The sequence below is a fragment of the Pelodiscus sinensis genome, chromosome 20 (assembly GCF_052426305.1).
Source record: "Pelodiscus sinensis isolate ZL-2025 chromosome 20, ASM5242630v1, whole genome shotgun sequence".
Taxonomy (NCBI): Eukaryota; Metazoa; Chordata; order Testudines; family Trionychidae; genus Pelodiscus; species Pelodiscus sinensis.
Genome location: NC_143071.1, coordinates 16,176,437 through 16,194,329, shown reverse-complemented (window position 1 = coordinate 16,194,329; position 17,893 = coordinate 16,176,437). Strand labels below are relative to the sequence as shown.

The window sequence follows — 17,893 nt, the reverse complement described above, 5'->3', positions numbered from 1 at the left end:
CAGCCAAGAGTTCCTTAGGGGATCATTGGAGTTCATTGAACTTTCCCCGACCACAGCATTTGAGAGTGCACAGTGATTGCAGATAACACTCCCCAATCAACTCTATAATTGCTGTAATTTCCTCTCATTGGGAAGAGCCGTCAGTTTTGACAAGGAAATGAGTGTTTTCTTTTAAGGAAGCCAGACCGTTTATTTCTGAACATGCAGAAGTGGGAAATGTCCCTTTTCTAGAGAAGTGATATGAAATTGAATGACTTTTGTTTTTATCAAAATTCAGAGCATATTTCCTTTTCGAACATGCCAAAGTGACTTAGGAGCCCACAGCTACATCTATGCTACAAGGTAGGTGTATGATTCCCCAACTCAGGCACACATACTTGTGCTAGCACAAGTATAAATAGCAGGGAGCCTCAGTAGGACAATTAGCAGCAGTGGATGCACAGCTAAGCCGTGCCGAATAGAAATCCACCTAAAACCAGTGAGTAGGTAATGCCTCTACTGCCACAACCCATGCTGCCAGGCCACCCTGCCGTTATATTCATGGGAGCTTGGTGAGAGCCAGTATGAATATGTGCACATGAGCAGAAGAATCCCACCCTCACTCACAGTGTAGATGTAGCCTACACTGACAATCAATGGGACAGATACTTAGTCACTTTTTAAAATGGGCCTTAGACTCCTAAGTCATTTAAGAACTTTTGAAAAAAGTGCGTTTAGTTTAATATCTGCTGTTTTCTAACAAATATAGACCTTAACCAAAACCATACAGGGTTTTGACAACAGCTGTTCCTGCCCCATATTATTTTCTAACTGCCAGTGATACAGGCCCTGATTCAGCTAAGTTTTTAAACATGTGCTTAACATGAAGCATATGTTTTAAGTCTGACCCAGTACAGTAAAACAATTGAACATAAACTTCCTGAAAAGTAAATATGTTAAAAATGTTTTGCTGAACCAGCGCCATATATTTGGCTAATTTTGTAGCTCATCTTTACCCAATAGTTACTTTCTTGAGTGTGTGTGTGTGTGTGCATGCATGTGTGCGTGTCTGTCTGTGTATGTAGTGTACATATGTATATAAAAATGCAGTTGACCACTTTTATTTTTCCCAAAATAATGTTTTACTTGAATGAAATAGATCCTCATTTATTCATTCATTCCTTTTGTACACTGAGCCCTAAAATGAATCTGAGGCACTAAGGTTAGCTGTTATATTAATCAACACTAAAGGGGAGAGTCATTGATTTAATGATTCCAATTCATGAATGTCCTCCCTCAGCTTCTATCTAAGGGGTAACAGCCCCAATCTTTTTGAACTGGTATTTCTAGTATAAATTGCTATGTAAGCCATCTTCTTTAACTCCATTTTCTTCATATTTCCCCATAATGGTTACTACTGACTAAGACCACAGGATAAATCTTAATAGATTGATGGTTTATACTGTATGGGCAAGAACTGCAGTTGCTATAAGTGAGCACTGCTCAGTTTACTTCAAGAACTAAGCCCATTTATATCAGATAAAGAACAGGCCTTCATGCCTTAAATTTCATACACAGAACTCCAGGTGAAACCAGCGGGAGATGCAAACAGACCAGGAGCATGGAATGTAACCCAGAAGGTTCCCAGTAGTCTATCGTATGTCACAGCATGTGGGATATTCAAACGGTGTAGCATTGGCCTAAGTCTGCTCCCATTGAAATCAATGGGAATGCTACCATTCTCGTCAATGGGAACACAGATAAAGTACATCTATATTACAGAAAAAGGTGTTCTTAACTCAGACCAGCTAGTGCCGGTTAAAATGGCAATGAGTCTTGGCAACTTGGTTTTTAACCCAGGTTAGCGTCTTGAGTTTAACTCCAGGATAGCCTATGCGTTTTAACTATGTGTCCTCACTGATATTTTAAGTGAGCTAACCGGAGTTAAGAACACACTTTTTTTTGCAGTGCAGACTCACTTTTAGATGAAAGCTAAGTGTCTGTGAAATCCCACCCAGTATATATAGAGAATTGTGGGTGTGTTTACATACAAATCAACTAGTTCACTGTAATGACCCACAATCCTGGAAAAGGATCTGCCCATGAAAACATTCACTGAGTCCCTAAGGCCTTAATGGGCCTCCATGCAAGCATATTGTCCCTTTGCAAGATTAGGGGCCATTTTGTGAGTATGTTTCATCAGGAGTTAGAAAAATCAATACCCCTGACCAAAGTAGCTATGCCAACCCACCTTCATTGTAGACGCAGCTATGTGAATGTGAACATGCACCCATTCGTGTAGCTACCATCACTTGAGAAGATGGTGGGCCTAACCAATAGAAAAACCTCTTTCATCAGATACAACTGTGTTTACACTAGGCTGCGATGGCCGCACAGTTATGGTGACCTATCTATGCCGGTATAATCCATAGTCTTGACATGTGCCCTCCAATAACCTATAGACACAGAAATTCAGAAATGAAGCTATAATTTTTCTTACCATATTTTTGGGGAAAAATCAGCCATGTTAGCCTAAGATTGCAGGTTTGGAATCAATGTGAACAATTTTAATGTAGATTTTTGACTGTCCTTCCCCAAGAATGTATATCAAAATATTCAGATTTAAACAGGTGTCTCATAAACATGGCAGTCATTTAAACCACAAACATTGAATTTCTAATTCTCCAAATAAGAGAAGTGAGTACACAAACTCTACCAAGATTCCAGATGCATATTAGTAATATAAACATCCAGAAAAAGCATTTGTGTATGTGAACATACACCCATGCTAACGTGTGTTTCTTCTTCAAGTGCTTGCTTATGTCCATTCCACTTAGGTGTGTGCGCGCCGGATGCACGATTCCCGGAAGCTTTTCACCCTTAGCAGTACCCGTTGGGCCAGTGAGGGAGCCCCCTAGAGTGGCGCCAATATCGCCATGTATATATACCCTTGCTGGTCCCCAACCCCCTCAGTTCCTTCTTACCGCCCCAAGAGGGTCGACTGGAATGCTTGTCTTGCTTAGCAAGCCTGGCCTTAGTAGTCCATCTAATCTTATCTGGTATAAATAGTTATTCATTGTTCCAGGTTATCTGTTCACTTATCTGTTGTATATTAAAAAACAACTAATGGTCTGGTAGCACTTTATAGACTAACAAAACATGTAGATGGTATCGTGAGCTTTCGTGGGCACAGCGCACTTCTTCAGATAATTGGAGTTTTGAGTTTAGGATGTGCAGACCCAAAATAAATAGGAGAGAAGGGTGCGGGGAAGAAAGGAAAAAAAAGGAGCGAGGTGGGTGACAGGGAGCAGAGGGTATGGAAAATCAGGAATGTTGAGGGAATCAGTAAGTATCTGAAGATTGGGTCGTTAAAATGAAGCAGATAAGAATGGAAGCCAATTGATAGTATCCTTCCTGACATAGGAATCTACACAAAGCTGTTTGCACCTTCAACAACTGTTAGGTTGATAGTGTCCCAACTATCCTTCATCACGATTGAGTCCATTAGCATGAGAATCGAATTTGCAGATGAACTCTAATTCCAATAGTTAGGAGAGACTTACTCTTCCCCCTCCCTCCGTGGGGCAGGGAATACCAGGGCCCCAGGGCTTTAAACTTTATCAGAGTTGCTCGAAGCTTATGCTCCGTGGGGACCCGCATAAAGAGTGCTTAAAGTGCTTGGAAGAAGGATACCTCATGGACTCCTGCAAAATTTGCAAGTCCTTAAGCCGAGAACCAAAAGAGAACGCAACTCAAGACTCAAGTTTCTCTTGATGAAACCGGCGTTACAACCCCAGGCACCAGAGGTACCATAGGTGCGGAGCGCACCGAGGTTGGTGCAGGAAGTAGGGCACTCAGAGAGACACCCCATGGTGCAGGCGCATCGATCAGCACCACGGCACCAATCCCAGTCCCCAGTGCTGCGCGCACATAAGAAGGCACAAAGAAGGATGTTGCCAGGCTAGACAGGATGCAGCGATTAGTAGGGCAGTGCTGAAGTCCGTTTCACTTTAGGTTTCCAACCCCGTCTCCTTGAGGTTACTTGGGAATCACCTAAGTGGAATGGACATAAGCAAGCACTCGAAGAAGAAAAGACGGTTACTTACCTCGTAACTGTTCTTTGAGATGTGCTGCTTATGTCCATTCCAATCCCACACGCCTCCCCTTCGTCAGAATGTCCAGCAAGAAGGAACTGAGGAGGTTGGGGGCCAGCAAGGATATATATGCGCTGCTGTATTGGTGCCATTCTAGGGAGCTCCCTTGCTGGCCCAACGGGTACTGCTATGGGTAAAAAGCTTCTGGGAATCATGCACACAGCGCACTCACACCTAAGTGGAATGGACATAAGCAACACATCTCAAAGAACAACAATTACAAGGTAAGTAACCATCTTTTTTATATCATTATGTATATGTGTGCATATATATTTGAGTATGTGAACTTTCCTGCAAATACATGGACATGCTTAATTTGACGTCTGTGGGTAGACCTATTAAACTCGACGGGAGAACTCAAGTGCTTACATTTTTGCAGGGGTGTGTGTGTGTGTGTGTGTGTGTGTGTGTCTGTCTGTCTGTCTGTGTTGTGTAGTGTACGCTTTTGAAGGATCAGAATGTTTGTATCTCCTGTATTTTATGGAAGTTTTTTCCGGGAAAAAAGCAGCTGGTCGATATTTACAAGTTCATGAAATTTAATTTTAAAAATGTAATTTTGCACTTCCATATCAGAGAAATGCTATTACAATTAAAGCCCAGCTCTTCATCAAAGTGGGACCAGTTGTAGCTTTTAAAAAAAATAGTAACAAAAAAAAAGAAGCCTTCTCCCCAAGAAGAGACATTGCATGCAGAGCTATTAAAGTTGATGTATAAATTCTTTAGCAAAGAGGCATGCAACACCACGGAACACAATGACTTCTGAAAATGGGAAGGTAAAACAGCCATGCAAAGGTCCAGCTTAGATCCAGTTTGAATCTATAGGTAAAGAAAAACCCGCATCTGACTCCAAACAGTGTAGGCAATACATCCCTCGAGGAGCCTGACCTCAGACAGTATAGGTGGAAATAATCATGGATTATCTCTCTTGAGATACAATCCCTCATTTTACTTTCATAAAAATCATACTATCAGTGAGAATGTTTAGGTAATTCTGTATGGAATGTATTGAATCAGTGGAGATTTGGTGGTGCTTTGAATTTGTAGGATCAAGGATCAGGCCTTCAAAGGTGCAGGTGCTAAATGAGGAAGGGAAGTGGTATGGACTAATTATGAATGTCGATAAAACGAAGACAATGGTATTTGGAGATAAGGAAATAGGAAGGAAGATCAGTGTAGATGGGATAGAATAAGAGAATGTAGAGAAGTTCACGTATTTGGGGAGCAACATGACGTATGATCTAGGCTGTAAGAAGGAAATAGCAACTAGAATAGCAAAAGCAAGAGTGAGTTTGCAGGCGATGGATAACATCTGGAAAAGTAAAGTGATTAGCTTAGGAACGAAAACATGTGTATTTAGCCGCATGTTGTATGGATGTGAGACATGGGTGATAACAAAATATTCGAAGAGAAGGATATTGGCGTTCGAGAGGAGTTGTTATAGAATGATCCTGAGAATAGGATGGAAGCAGAAGGTTAACAATGAGGAATTATATAGGAAGATACAGCCAAAAGAGAACATACCGCAGAAGGTTATACAATGGAAATTACAGCTATTTGGGCATATCTGCAGAATGAATGACAAACAAAAAGTTAAGACCCTGGCATAATGGATGGTCTGAATAGGAGTGGCAGACCCCACAGAGAATGTGTAGATGATATAGTAGATTGGTGCAGAGCCAGTCTACAGAAACTAAGCCACTCTGCACTGGACAGGGAAAGATGGAAGCAAATAGTGAGGGAGACATTGGACACCAATGGGCATCGAGCCCATGGTTGTTGATGATAAATTGTGTTCTCAGCCACGTGATAGATACTCTTTGCCAGGAAGAACTTATACACAATTCCCGCCTCTTCCTTCTCCCATCTCCAGTGGGATTTGGCCATTGGAGCTTGAGTGCTAAAAGCATGTGCCCGGTCAGCCTGAGTAGTGGCTGGCAGTAGTAACAGACTGTGTTTTTAGGCAAACCAGTCCCTCAGCAGGGCCAAAGATGTGCACTGTGCTAGTGTTGTTCACAGTTGCATGTGAAAAAAAGGATGAAGGCAGAGAGGACAGGGCAGACCTGAAATGCAAAGGTAGGATAAGCTTAGATACTGCAAACACATATGGGTGTGGATGGGCTGAGGGAACTCCATTGTACTTAGACATCTCATGTGAGCATATAGGCAGGCAGAAGTATGGCTTAGCACAGGTGTGGGGGGGGGGGTGTTTATATTTAATTAACAATGTTCCAAGCTCCCCTATTTTAGGGCTTCAGCACAGCACTGAGACACATCATTAACTTCAAATGCATGTGCAATTCCATTTATTTCACCAGAATGACATGGGAGCATAAAGTTAAGCGCAGCCCAAAGTGCTTTGCTGAATTGTGGTCTTGAGCCAGTGCCTAATGAAGTGCGCATGCGTGCAGGGGCGGATATAGGGCAGGGTGAGCCAGGTGGCCACCCCAAGACCCGCGCTTCAAGAAGCCCCCTGCATGCGCCGTGGCGCCACCGTGCATGCACCGTGGCAGAGGGGGGGCCCTGCGAAATTGTGCTGCCCTGGGCCCCGCAAAATGGTCATCTGCCCCTGCACATGCGCGCACACACACACACACACTTTGAATTAACCTTTTCCTCACTGGCAAAAGTAAAAATAAGGCCAAAGACTGGGAAAAGTTTTGGTGAGTATTTGAATTTAGTTCTTTAATCCTATATACTGAGAGTTAAGATTCTTAAAGCATTAAAGTCCAAATTCTGCTGGGCTAGTATAAACTCAGAGTAACTCCAATGGAGTCACAGAGCTACTATAATACATGTTGTGGGGCGGTTACTGGAATTTCTCTGCATTTGTGTTTGTGTTTTTTTCAGCGCAGAGTTTGGCCCAGGCATGACAGCTTGCCTTGTTAACGTTGTGCCTTTCTTGTGAGTAACCTTTGTTTGGTGTGTCTCTCTTCTTGACCTCTATCCTCCTGCCCTGTTCCTTGGCACTCTGCTGCAGGTGGCAATAAGGAATGACTCCTTGGACACGTATTGCTCGGAAAGCAAGGAGAATCTGCATACCGAGGTGAATGAACTCTCAGATACAGATATGCCCGGCATAGCCACGGAGGAGCCATCAGAAGCAAGTGAATCGGCCTGGTGGAGCCGGTCAAGTGTTCGCACCCAGCATTCCCACAATCAGTATAACGTCTCCAAGCACACCCCAGCGCTGTGTGCATGCACAGGCTCATTTCAAGAGACAGGTGCAGACTCGATGGACCAAGAAGTATCTGAAACAAACAGCTCTTTAGAGCCTCTCACTTCAGGAACTTGTACAACCTTGAGTGCCTGCTCGGTGGTTCCTCCTCTCACTCCTAAGAGGAACATAGGCAATAGCAGCAATGTTACTTTGAAGGACCTGAAGAAATACTACAGTGTAGATACCCAGGGTCTTCTCAAAAAACCATTATCTTGGTTAGATGATCAAAGGAGACATTCCATAGAAATTTGTTCCATACAAAACAGCCCTCAGCACCATTCCACCTCTAGCTCTTCTGGCTTCATAAGTCAGGTCTTCAGTGAAATGGAAGGGTTGCAAGGAACCCGGCAGAAGAAAAAACTGAGCCCCCCATGTATATCTATAGAGACACCAGATGGACAAAGTTTGTTACCTAGAGGATCTCATGGTATTTCACCTCCCAGTGCAGACATTTGCTTGCGAAGGCGTGCTCCGTCTTGTGATTCCAAGGACTCAATGGATATAGGAGATTCACTGCTTCCAGACAGTATGACAATATGTCCTACCCCAAAGACAGACTTGTTAGCACTCCCTAGTTTTTCCTTTGATCAAGCAGAAATGGACCCCTGAATTATATTTCTGTTGGTGCCAAATGTTTTCTTCCTTTCCTGTGATAAACATAAAAATAAATAAAAAACACGCAAGCAAACAAACAAACAAAAAAAACCCTCTGTATTCTCAAATGGCATTGGGTAAAAATTTCCAAAGAAAATTGAAAGAACCAGCTGGTCAAAGAGTGGTTAACCTATATCACGCTTACTTGAGCATGTGTTCTGCTTAGGTAAAAGCAATACATTGTGTGGAATCTATATGTATATTCTATTTTATTAAATTAATTGACTCTAGTATTGCGGGATGTAGTACATTTTGTGACTAAAATCTTGTTTAATTTTCTTCTCTTTTTATGTATCTCAGAATATTTTTGAGATAAGGTTTGGGCTTTATGGACATTTTAAACATAAAAAAATACATATTTGATCTTTTTTTGTTTTGGTTTGGTTGTTTTATTGTTTTTTGTGTTGGGGGGGAAGGTTTGCAAAGCACAGGATTTAGCCAATTAATGCATTAAAGAGGAAATCTATCCCACAGTCAATAAGGAAGGAGAATAATTTGGAAATTTTAATGTAGCTCCACTTCTTCCACTGAATCAATTTCTGTGGAAGAATAGTCATTTGAATATTTTACAAATGCAAAGTCATTCCTTTTAATAATGAAATGATTTTTCAAACTAAAGTTAAATCACCCATCATAGTCAAAGCAGGTGCTCTGTGCTCTAGAACAGGAATGTACAGTATGCTGACAGATGCGTGAAAATTTCTAATGCAAAGAGAATTTAACTTCACACTGGCATGCTGCACTGGGAGAGACTTCTCCAGGCCCTGGGCTCAGCTCTGGGCCCCCTGGAAGGGGCGGGGCCAGGGCCAGCCAGCCCTGAGTGTTGCCCGGTCTGTGCTATGCAGGACTCCAGCAGCAATTTAAAGGGCCTAGGGCACTGGCTGCTGCCGTGGTAGCAGTGGCCCTAAACCCTTTTAAATCACTGTGCCCCAGGACAACTGCTACCCTTGTCCCTCCCCCCCCCCTATTCTCCCCCACTCCCCACCCCCACCCTCCGCATTGGCTGCTCTGCTAGCATGACACATTATTGGTTCATAAAAAGGTGTTAACAATATTGCCACTGATGACAATGGTGGGTCTTAAAAACTTGTCGATGGATGTAATTTTCAAAAGCACCCAAATCATTTAGACCTCTAATCACATGGGCACTTTTGAAATTTTTACCCAAAATCTTTAGGTACCAAGGGCCCAATCCTGAGCTTTCTTGTCAACAGTTTAATACAGGAGTAAGTCCATTGAATTCAGTGGAGTTACACCTGTGAGAAAGGAGACTCAGACCCTAAGTAAGATTTGCAGGTAGCTGAACTCCATATAACCCTGATTCAAGAAAGTGTTCTTATTATCAACCCTGTCCAGCGCAGCACTTACAGCTAGGCTGTGTCTAGACTGCATTCCTTTTTCGTAAAAGGGATGCAAATTAGACATATCGCAATTGCAAATGAAGCGGGGATTTAAATCTCCCCTGCTTCATTAGCATAAAAATGGCTGCCGCTTTTTTCCGGCTCGGAGCTTTGCCGGAAAAAAGCACCAGTCTAGACGCGGATCCCGGCAAAGCTCCGAGCCGGAAAAAAACAGCAGCCATTTTTATGCTAATGAAGCGGAGGAGATTTAAATCCCCGCTTCATTTGCAATTGCGATATGTCTAATTTGTATCCCTTTTACGAAAACGGAATGCAGTCTAGACACAGCCCTAGAGTTTTTAAAGTATTGAGGACTTCTTATACTGCAATACCTTACTGATTCAGGAGCCTAGATTTTCTTTTCGAAAGTGATTTAGGCACTTGGGCAATGAATACTCTCAACTGTCCATGGGATTTTAGCTCCTAAGTACCTAAATCCCCTTAACTATTAGATTTAGGCACCTAAATCAGATAGGCAGATCAGTGCTTTGCACAGCAATGCCTGAACACCTTTAAAAATCTGGCCCTGAAGCATGAGCTTAATTTTGAGCATGAGCATACTTTAACAAATGAGTATGCATTTGTCTCATTTAAGTCGATAGGATCTAGGTGCTTAAAGATAAGCATACGTTTAAGTTTTTTCCTGAATAAGAATGCTTTCCAGAATCCTAGCCTATGTGAAGGTCATTACCAGAAAGAATAGGGCAGCTTGCAGTACAACAACTATTCTCTTAAGTAAAACAGGCAAGTTTTTCATTGCCATAACTGGGAGCTAATTTATAAGGGTCTAGTTTCAATTTCCTTTCAAGCTGGGAAAAGCTTTAACCAGAAATTCTTTCAAATTGTGGGATAAGAATAAATTACGGTAGAATTTTTACCATTTCCTTAATACCCCCATGCAAAATTCTGTTTGTAAAATCAAAGTCAGAAAGAGAACACAAAACATAAAGCCCTGCAGAATTTGGCACATTGAACCCAATCCTGCTCTCAGGTACTCCAGTGTGAATCTGAAGTGAACTTCGTTGAGTTTGAGCAGAGTCAACTAACATTGAGGCTTTAAAAAGACTAATCCACACTTAACTTCAGGTACAGGAGTAGTCCCAATTAAGTTAATGAGACTACTAACATGCTTAAACTAAGCACATGCATAAATTTGTACAGGGCTTTGCAAACTTAGCCTTATACCAATATAAAAGAACAATCAGGAGATGAACATTCTTTGAGTTTTTTCAAACTCTGGTTCGAAGTCCTTTTGCGGATTCAAAGATTCTCCCAATGTTCCTATTTGTGTCATGATTTGCTTCAAATAAATATACATGAGGGTGATGCGCTATATTTAATAGACCTATATGAAGATTTTTAAGTTATTTTTATTTTGGCTTGAGAAAGTTTACTTTCCTAAACAATCACTATTGATTTTACAAGTTCTGTACAAAAGCCCAGGATTGTACAGCAAGACATAATCAGTTTATTTTAAAGATTAACAATTTGTACTGTTTCTTCCAAATAGATTATTTCTTGGCTGGGGAGAGGGGAAGGCTATTTAACCTTTTTATGAGAGCCCTAATGTGTGACCTCATACAGAGCATTCTCTCTGATCATCTGATCCAAATCCAAAATCCAACCCAATTAAAGTAATTGTTACAAACAATCAGTGCTTCAAACAGATCCCATTTAAGGAAATAATAAAATTACAATGCATTAAGCCTGAGAAATATTCTTAATCCATTGTTTGGCTTTACACTCTTAATGAGATTTAGAGTTTCCTTTCATGCCTACTAAATAATCTGGCAAAATGGTTGGGCCATTAAAATTACTGTACCCAAGTTTGCTTAGTGACCAGCAATGCATTTCTGAGGCTGGAGTGGAATTGCCTAGTAAGAAATCTAGACAACAAAGTACCTTCCCTGTACTACAATGTGCAATATGTTAGCCTGAAATCATGGAGCAGGAAAGTGATGTACTGTCATTCCATCCAGCGCCAACTGTGTCAGGAAGCCTAACAACTGTCTAATTGAAAAACTGTTCTATTTTCAGTACCTGGGGATTTTCCTGCTGATAAGGGTTGTGAGACTAATAAATGAAGTTTACATGATACATTCATGTTCAATAAAGACCAATAAATGGAAACATACTGTACAAAGATGCAAAATGCATGTAAAATAGTTTGTTTTCTAACTGATATGAGGGTTTTTTTCTAGCTGCCCTTTTGAAAAACAAATATACGTACTACAGAGTGTGCAATAATCTTAAAATAATTTTAAATACCTGGGGGTGGGGGATTTTATAGAATTTGAATTTTTTAAAAAGAAAAATGTACAAAGTCCACAGGAATTCTGTAGAATGGTTATGTTGATTGAATTTTTATATTTTTGTAGAAATCTGTAGAGAAGTTGTTAAAATGTGCATAGCGTCTTGGAAAGAGAAGCAGCTATGTCTCATATTTTCTTTTAATAAATTTGGGGCCAGACCTAGTGTATTCCAAGATTTATAACCTAGTTCCAAAGACTGCATAAAGGTAACGGTTGGAATGTTGCAGTGCAACGCTGTTAAAAAACTGTACTGGTAAAAAATGTGTCCACTCTGAGGAGTCAGCCAGCCCTGACGCTAATTCACAATCACAATGCTTTCCAGTTCATTCAAAGCACACCAGCACTTTAATACTGTGGATTTACTGTAAACAGATGGTAATAGAATATTCTGCTCTTGCCAGTTTTATCTGGGAGAGGAAAAGAGATGGTGAGTGTGTCTGGAAAAACGTAAATTCCATATTTGCAACCATTGCACATAATGTTTCATTGACAGATTGCAGGTTATGTAAACTGTAGATAACTTGGAGGAGTGGAAAAACACTGTTTTTGGCTTCTGTAGATTGCACTCAACACAAGGTTTGGTTATACGGCACAAAGAATACAAAAGATTTATTGTTGTAAATTAGGCTATGCCCTGGTCCTCTTTCTCTGCCCCGTTGACTATAATAATCCATGTACACTATTACACAAGATGACTAGAGTAGGCACAGTACCATTGCAATGTCCGTAACAACCTAGCATATAGGATAGAACTTTGTATTTAATAGTTAATATATTGTTATACTGTATCAGGTATAGACACCAAAATCGGGGCCTTTGATCAGGGCAAAAAAAAAAGATGGTATTAAAGGGGAAAGTTGGGTTTAAAATGTTCTCTTTTTTTAAAAAAAGGAAATGAGTGTAAATCTTTACAAATGACAAAAACAAATGTGTCCTATTAAAAGCTTTTGAAAAGAAAAATGCGAGCTTTGCTTCTTTTCTTGTTGACAATGCTAATCTCTTTATCATTCAGATGATTCAAAGCGTTGGCCTATCCAAGTTCTAATAGTAGAAGTGGCACAGGGGCTTTGTAGAACTGAGCAGAAGTTGACGGGCAGGGTTAAAGAATGGTTAGCAAATGTCAATCCTGTGGGAAGTGATTGGCATTACACCAAAGATTAGTTTGGCCCAGCATGGTGCCAGGTGAGTGTTGCCTTGCTACGAAAAGGAGGCAGTACGCTGCATGTTAGCAATTGCATTAGACAGGGACTGAGTGCAGTTTGGCAAGCAGTTATTGTCATGGCTCCTTTCCCACTCTGGCATGATAAATGCAGAAGTGGGGGCCAGCAAGTGTACCCCAAAGTCTTATCTACCAGGCTTTGGTATAAAACTTCCCCCAAGATCTTAAAACCCTAGATCTTGGGAATAAAACTTCCGCTGCCACCACCCAAATGTTGATAAAGAAATCAGGGGAAAGATCATTTGGGAAATCTTACCCCTAAAATAAAAATCAGGGCACACCATTAACCACTGCTAGGTTAATAAAAAGAAAAGAAAGAACTTTTATTATTACAACAATATTCCGGTCGCAAGTATAATGACTAGAGAGGAAGGTAACAAAATATACTCATGGAGAAACTCCATGGGCCTAGAACTTAGTTAAAAAGAAAAGCCAAAACATCTTTTAAACAGTGCCAGATCTCAGATCCCATACCCAATCCTTAAAACAATAAAACCTAACGAAACTACCTAAACTTTACCCTACTTACAGAAAATGAAGAATGGTGTCTTGGAGAGAGAGAGAGACATGCTTGTTCCTCTCTGTAGCTGCAGAGAACTCTCTCAGGGAGACAAAAGGGAGAAGAGAAAAAAAAACCCAAATTCCTTTGTCCCAGTTTGAAAAATCCCACCTACATTCCTATTGGTCACTCCACCTGGCTAGGTGTAGTTAACCCCTTAATCCCCAGGCTGCTGGCTAACCCTCATAATCATGACAGCTATACAATAAAAAATCCACAAGCAAAGGGAAAGGACTTTTTCTGGACCATGTTGGTAATAAGCAGAAGGCTGTCAGTGGACAGGAGAAAGAGGCTACGGAGGGACAGAATTGCTCTCTGCCTTGAAATCATCTTTTGCTGGTAAGAAGGAAGCTTTGGCACTCTCTGTGAGTTAATACTCCTGGTCTGGTTATCGGAAGCATAATAGACCCCATTCTCTGCTGTCCTGCACCTTGTACAGTCATTTACACCAATGCAGTCTGAGTGCAATTTGATTGTAAAATGCTCCCAGTCTGATTTGGTGGCAGCCTTTTGCACCCAGTGAAAATCACTGTCCTAGATGCAAAGCAATGGAAAATCAGGACTTACCGGTGAAACCTATTTTTAAACAGTCATCCGCAAGCAGAATTTGAACCCTGTACTGTTAGCACACATTGCCACCGATTTAATTGCTAGGAGTAGGATCTGCTTATCCTTTGAATGGAAGACCATCTAGTGAAGAGGGGACACCGCACCCTTGATCATTGTCTTCAACTTAGTCAAGCATATTTCTTGTATTTGATTTGCTTGGCTGGCATCATTGAGGTAAATGTACAAAAGCTAGAAGAAGGCCATCTGCAGCTGACTAAGGGCATGTCTACACTAGGAAATTATTTTGAAATAACTACATTTGAAATAACTGCCAAAATAACAAAATCAAAATAGTGTGTCCCCACCTCAAAATTAGTCCAAGGCAGGCTCCATTACTGTGGACACATTATCATGACTTACAGCCCCAGGAAGCACTGGGGAGTAGCTACTTTGAATTACCCTTTCTTCTGCAGTAGATATTTCAAAATCGCAGCAACGGAGTGTCCACAGTAATGCTATTTCGAAATCACTTTTTTGAAATAAGCGTTATTCCCTGAGGAAAGGAGTACAGATTTTGAAATAACCAGCCTGTTGTTTCAAAATAACAGGCTTGGTAATGTAAACACTCCGCTTATTATTTTGAAATAAGGGGGTTATTTCGAATTAACTCCCTAGTGTAGACCAGGACTAACTGCCCATCAGAGGGTGTTTGGATTCAGGGCTTTAGTTCAGATGCAACTCCACATTGAAAATAGCCAATCAGGTGGCAGCTGATTTTATAATATTCCTATTATAAAGACTAGGGCAAGCCTATACACCCGCAGAGCCCTCAAAATACACTTCAGCTTGGTTTTGTGGTGCATATACCTTCTGCAGGCTGAGTTCAACCCTGCAAGGTGCCACCATCCAGCAAAGCACTGAGACACAAGTCTGACATCGCACACGGGGCAGTCCTGTTGACTTCTGATTATGTGCTTCTGGGCTCTGCTGGATTGGGACCAGACTGCACAGCTGCTGGTGGGCTGGAGCGCTCTCTGCACATGGGGTGGATTTTACCCTTCAGCTGTTTCTTTGGAAAGGGATTTGTAGTCCTAGGGACTGAGATTCCGAGGCCGCCCTTGTGGGAAAATTGCTTTGGGACAAGATAGGAAGCTGTTTGGTGAGTGCTTTCAGGAGAACCCTCCCGACTTTGGTTTTACTTGGGATTTTTTTTTTAAGGCTCCCATCCAGATTGGCAATTGATGGAATGTCCCGTATCTTTGTATCTGCCTGCCCCCCTTAGTATTTTGGGGGCCATACTGGCTTGGTTTATTGGGACCAGGGAGGTTCTGTACGCTGAACACAACTTTTTGCCTCAGTTCAGTCGGGACAATGAAAATGGGCTCAGTTTAATCTTCATGATTTTCCAACTGGTGTGTTCCCCTGCATGGAGAACTCCATGCCTGGTGCACTACATCTTACAATCATCAAGTGGGGTTGCCACCTCTCCTGACTGGACAGACCGGATACCAGCTGTGGCAATGGCGTCTGGTCCATCCAGTTGGGATTGTTGGCAACCCTATTATCAAGAGGGCATGCCAGGTATTCTCATAGACTCATAGGTCAGAAGGGACCATTATGATCATCTAGTCTGACCCCCTGAACAATACAGGCCGCAGAATCTCACCCACCCACTCCTGGTATAATCCTCTCACCTATAGCTCAGATATTGAAGTCTTCAAATGGTTTAAAGACCCCAAGATGCAGAGACTCCTCCAGCAGTGATCGGTGCCCCATGCTACAGAGGAGGGGGAAAAACCTCCAGGGCCTCTGCCAATCTACCCTGGAGGAAAATTCCTTCCCGACCCCAAAAATGGCGATCAGCTGAACCCTGAGCATGTGGGCAAGACTCACCAGCCAGACACCCAGGAAAAGTTCTCTATAGTAACTCCTATCATCCCACCATTGGCCTATTTACCACTGATAGTGAAAGGTCAATTAGTTACCAAGGTCATGTTATCTCATCAAACCATAAGAACCTAAGAATGGCCGTACTGGGTCAGACCAAAGGTCTATCTAGCCCAGTAGCCTGTCTGCTGACAGTGGACAGCGCCAGGTGCCCCAGAGGGGGTGGACCAAAGACAATGATCAAGCGATTTGTCTCGTGCCATCCGTCTCCAGCCTCTGACAAACAGAGGCCAGGAACACCATTCCTACCCCCTGGCTGATAGCCTTTTATGGACCTAACCTCCATGAATTTATCCAGCTTCTCTATACTTCTAGCCTTCACAGCCTCCTGTGGCAAGGAGTTCCACAGGTTGACTATGTGCTGTGTGAAGAAGAACTTTCTTTTATTAGTTTTAAACCTGCTACCCATTAATTTCATTTTGTGTTCTCTAGTCCTTATATTATGGGAACTAATGAATAACTTTTCTTTATTCACCCTCTCCACACCACTCATAACTTTATATACCTCTATCATATCCCCCCTCAGTCTCCTCTTTTCCAAACTGAAAAGTCCCAGTCGCTTTAGCCTCTCCACATTTGGGATCTGTTCCAAACCTCTGATCATTTAGTTGCCCTTTTCTGAACCCTTTCCAAGGCCAAAATATCTTTTTTGAGGTGAGGAGACCACATCTGTACACAGTATTCAAGATGTGGGCGTACCATAGTTTTATACAGGGGCAGTAAGATATTCTGTCTTATTTTCTATCCCTTTCTTAATAATTCCTAACGTTCTATTTGCCTTTTTGACCACCGCAGCACACTGTGTGGACGTTTTCAGAGAACTATCCACGATAAAGCCAAGATCTCTTTCCTGATTTGTTGTAGCCAAATTAGCCCCCATCGTACTTTATGTATAGTTGAGGTTATTTTTTCCAACGTGCATTACTTTACACTTATCCACATTAAACTTCAATTGCCATTTTGTTGCCCAATCACTCAGTTTTGTGAGATCTTTTTGAAGTTCTTCATAGTCTGCTTCTGTCTTGACTATCTTAAACAGTTTAGTATCATCCGCAAACTTTACTGCTTGCCCCTTTCTCTAGACCATTTATGAATAAGTTGAAAAGGATTAGTCCTAGGACTGACCCTTGGGGGACACCACTAGTAACCCCTCTCCATTCTGAAAATTTTCCATTTATTCCTACCCTTTGTTTCCTGTCTTTTAACCAGTTCTCAATCTATGAAAGGACCTTCTCTCTTATCCCATGACAATGTAATTTACACAAGAGCCTATGGTGAGGAACTTTGTCAAAGGCTTTCTGAAAATCTAAGTATACTGTATCTACTGGATCCCCCTTGTCCACATGTTTGTTAATCCCTTCATAAACCCATCTAGCTTAATCTTGAAGCCAGCTAGGTCTTTTGCCCCCACTACTTCCCTTGGAAGGCTGTTCCAGAACTTCACTCCTCTATTCTAACAATACGGAGCAAGAGAATAGTATGCTGCTATTTAGTGGATGCAAAACAAATACTGCTTTACAAAGTCTTCACTGCAGCCTCAGAAAACATGGTGAGAAAAAGGAATCTAAAAAACAGAAGGCTTCTGCTTTTCTTTATTATTATCACACCCTTGGAGGATCCCACTGCACTTGGCCCTGAGCTCTGTTCCCTCTAATTTATTCCATCCATGTGCAGAATAAATTTTATGTGCACCAACGTATTTACAGATGGGCACCACCAATAGAAACACATGCTGCCAGGTGCAGGTGGCTATGGGTGCTCTGCTAATCAGCTGGGCAGTATTTGAATTTCTCCTGGGCCGCTGCACAAGTGCTCAGCTTACAGGGAACACTGGCCCAGAGTGAGAAAGTCTCGGCCCAAACAGACAAGAGAGATGAAGGGTTGAAATAGAGGTGAGCAAAAA

The 17,893-nt window shown here is 41.7% G+C and overlaps 1 protein-coding gene and 1 long non-coding RNA gene across 7 annotated transcripts in view; one reads left to right on the top strand and one right to left on the bottom strand.

Annotated features, from left to right (window-relative positions):
• The window catches only part of CACNA1G (calcium voltage-gated channel subunit alpha1 G), a 333,864-nt gene extending 325,867 nt beyond the window's left edge, over positions 1-7,997 (top strand). For all 6 annotated transcript variants that reach the window (XM_089771889.1, XM_089771891.1, XM_089771890.1 and 3 more), the window contains one exon: positions 7,111-7,997. In XM_089771889.1, the coding sequence (XP_089628015.1) occupies positions 7,111-7,959 (849 nt within the window). In that variant the 3' untranslated portion in view covers positions 7,960-7,997. The remainder of the gene's footprint in view (positions 1-7,110) is intronic.
• On the bottom strand, positions 7,802-13,682 carry LOC112546130 (uncharacterized). Its single transcript, XR_003089754.3, has 2 exons — positions 13,465-13,682; positions 7,802-7,997 (listed from the first exon to the last, which is right to left on the bottom strand). It is a non-coding gene; the product is annotated as an uncharacterized LOC112546130 (long non-coding RNA).
• Positions 13,683-17,893: the final 4,211 nt, after the last annotated feature.